Source organism: Gavialis gangeticus, unplaced genomic scaffold (assembly GCF_001723915.1).
Source record: "Gavialis gangeticus isolate Ggan-Ray unplaced genomic scaffold, GavGan_comp1, whole genome shotgun sequence".
Lineage (NCBI taxonomy): Eukaryota > Metazoa > Chordata > Crocodylia > Gavialidae > Gavialis > Gavialis gangeticus.
Genome location: NW_017729031.1, coordinates 28,709,426 through 28,712,627, shown reverse-complemented (window position 1 = coordinate 28,712,627; position 3,202 = coordinate 28,709,426). Strand labels below are relative to the sequence as shown.

Sequence of the window (3,202 nt, the reverse complement as noted above, 5' to 3'; positions counted from 1 at the left end):
TTGCTACAGAGAGCTCTGAAGTACAAGACTTAAACTCATAAAAACACAACTAAGTGTCTTAGCCATAACTTTTGCCAGTGATTAAATTACTGCAGAAGATACTTCAACTCTGGAAAGTTGCAATCCACTTCTGGATCTATGAATTAAAGACAACCACATACTCACTGAGTGCTGGAATTCTGTATACCCGTTTTGAATTTTGAAAGCTGTCTCTGGAGGAGGGGAAAATAGGAGGTGGATGTTTTGGGGTTCCAGGAGATTGAGTTACAATGGTTACCAGCTTTCAACTTAATTCCCACTAAACCAAATTTAAAACTAGTGACTGTTGCATTGGTCCAAGCATAGCCACAAATGAAGTGACTCTAGCCATTGTGCAGGTAAGAATGTTGCTGTGCTAGCCAGCAATGTATTTTAAACATTAAGTAAAATGGGATTAGCTGCCATCAGCAGAATCAACAAAGTTAGGCTGAGCTTCCCACATGCACATTCAGCTCTCACAGCCAGGATCTTTAGCACTTAAACGGGTGCATTATAGGCACTAAACAATAGGTCATGTTTGCTCAGTCTCTTGAGCAATTTGTAAATAGTTTATTATACAAGTCTGAGACTTAAACATACTGAACATCTGAAAATATTGGCATGTTTTCCCCCAACATTAATAAAAGGCTTGCTTACAAAATTATAGTCCGTTGTTTCCAACATGGAACTCTGTATTTACAAAGCTCACAAGACTTTGAAATGTACCATAATAAAGAATTTGACTTTAAGGCGTTACCATCTTGTTGTGCCAAGATATCAAAAAGTTTATACACTTCCCTGCTGTTGGTGAATCATATTTATACCCATTTCAAGTTAGCACCTGCAATCTGCTTTATTAAAAAAAACCTCCCACACAGTAGAATATCAGATAATTTTCTTAGACTTGTGTAGATATAAATTGTAATTGCTGCTTTTGGAGTCTCTTCAGTCTTGGAAGTGAAGAACAGTGTTTTGAAAACCCATGATTCTGCTAGTATACTAATTTCAAGTATGGTGTCAACAGAACATGAACTCAGAGCTTTAGGGGCAGGGAATTCTCTAAAAGCAAAAACAATTGGTCTTAGTGTGCTCTTGGCACTCAAGTATCCTTTTGAGACTAAACATCTGTAAGTACACATGGAGGCTGCTTGTTAAGTTTCTTCAGTTATACCAGTCACGAGTAAATGCTGAGGTCATGAAAGCTTCATGTTACACATTTACACCTAGTCTAAATTTAAAGGATTAAATCCATCTTTTTTTCTACCTTTTCCAAAATAACCAGCCACTGAAAAAGGTAGTTAAGCAAACAAATCCAACACCTTTTGCCTTCAATATACATAATTAAGTTTAAAATGGATTAGTTACAAAATATACATATATACATTAATATAAAGCATGTAAATTAGTTGTGACTGTAAGGGCACACTGAGGACATCATCGCCTGCTCTGTCCATTCATGGTCAGCTCGTACCTGCAAAAGACAAGCCAGCAAGGATTATCGTTTTTGAAGATGTGCCCTGTATTTGAAAGAAGCACCTTTTCCCAACCTTTTAGCCAGCCCCTAAATTACACTTTTCACCACGGTCTCTATGTACTTTTAACAAATGCACTCTACGGGGTGCTCAAATTCTTCATTGGTTATTTCTGTAGACAACACAGCAAAAAACAGTGGAAATGGAGGAAGAAGTGGTTTTGCAGGTGTATACAGCAATGCTACCTCCTTGTTCTCCTTTAGGACCCATTGAACTCTTGTCCTGCAGCTTTTCAATGAACTTGACAAAGGTTAGGCCATGAGAGTGCTGAGACCACTGCCTATTGTCTTTACAAATACTGTCCCTATGCTCCTATTTGTCTGTATACCTGTCTGTCTCGCATATAGATTGTAAGGCACCCGGTATTTCATCTAGCACAATCTGACTGGGTCTTTAGGAACTATGTGTTAGAGTGAGATGTTCATTTCTGGAGCAGTTAGGGAAGAAAAGCCTGAATCCGCTAACTTTAGGGTTCGTTAGAAACTCTAGAACAAGAGGCTGCCTATTTCACTGAAAATACAGATCTAAGCAATCTTGGAAGGTATCAAGACAAGAACTTACCATTGTGAGAAGCCTTTGATTATATCTTCTTTTGCCAAATCAATTCGTACCTTTAAAAAGTAAGCCATATTTTATAACTAACATTCAACTTGCAAGTCCACTAGAAGAGTTTAAAATGGGTCCTTGTTACTACTGCTCTTCTCCAGTCAGTTCTAGTTAAAGTTCTGGAAGTAGAGCTCAGATTAAGGAGCTGAGCTTGAAATCTTCTGGGCGCACAGCACTGAAGATCAGGGACAGTACAGCTAATTGAACATTTCCCTTTAGGATGGTTTTCAAAATGAAAAATTTACTGTCTGCAAAATGCAAGTTTTTGTCAGAAAATGTTGAATAATCATCAAGTCCACAGCTCCCCTGCTCCTCAGGAGTTTTCTGGGGAGCCCAGGCTTCCAAACTCACCAGCTAGAGACCCCAAAGAATATATTTTGTTTTAGAAACACTGAAAAACACCCTGGTTGCCAGAATTTCTCAGTGTTTTTGAGATGAAATTCTGTGGAATATTTCATGTGTGCCATGAAAAATATCTGTCAGGGTGTGGGGGTTGGGGGTGGTCTTACTTTGAGATGAAAGCAGAAAAAGCACCTTTGTTTCATTTGCAGAAATGAAATCCTGAAGTGAAATCCAGTTAGCTTTAATGATCAGTCTCATACCCTGGTACTGCAGTTCAGCAGTGGGGAAGGCCTCTCAAATACGGTACAGTGAACAAGACGGTTTTAAATAAGTATTATAGAGAATTCAGAGAAACCATTATATTAATGGTTGCACAGGTAGCATTTCAGGTTTTAACATGTATGACACTTAACAATAAATATTTGATGGTTTAAACTTACTTTTCCAAGTTCCTTTCTCTCATGTGAAATGAATGGCCTGCTGTTTTTCACTGCAATGTCTAGTTTCCGTTTCCTAATGTCTTCCAATGATTCAAAAAATTCAAATCTTTAAAAAAAAAAAGTTTTAAAAAAAGTGTGAACAAATGAGAGAGTAGGATCAGAGCAGTATCAGTGGCTACCACAAACTAGTTTTGTATGGATGCAGCACAGTTCCATCCTATAGGATGTCTCTCACCCCATTCTCATTAAGAAATTAGGCGACTG

At 38.0% G+C, this 3,202-nt stretch overlaps 1 protein-coding gene across 1 annotated transcript in view; it reads right to left on the bottom strand.

Annotated features, from left to right (window-relative positions):
* Positions 1–572: 572 nt before the first annotated feature.
* Positions 573–3,202, bottom strand: part of ESYT3 (extended synaptotagmin 3) — a 75,805-nt gene continuing 73,175 nt past the window's right edge. Inside the window, exons 23-25 of the mRNA XM_019522804.1 lie at positions 2,939–3,044; positions 2,112–2,161; positions 573–1,489 (exon numbers count right to left, since the gene is read on the bottom strand). Of these exons, the coding sequence (XP_019378349.1) occupies positions 1,453–1,489; positions 2,112–2,161; positions 2,939–3,044 (193 nt within the window). The 3' untranslated portion in view covers positions 573–1,452. The remainder of the gene's footprint in view (positions 1,490–2,111; positions 2,162–2,938; positions 3,045–3,202) is intronic.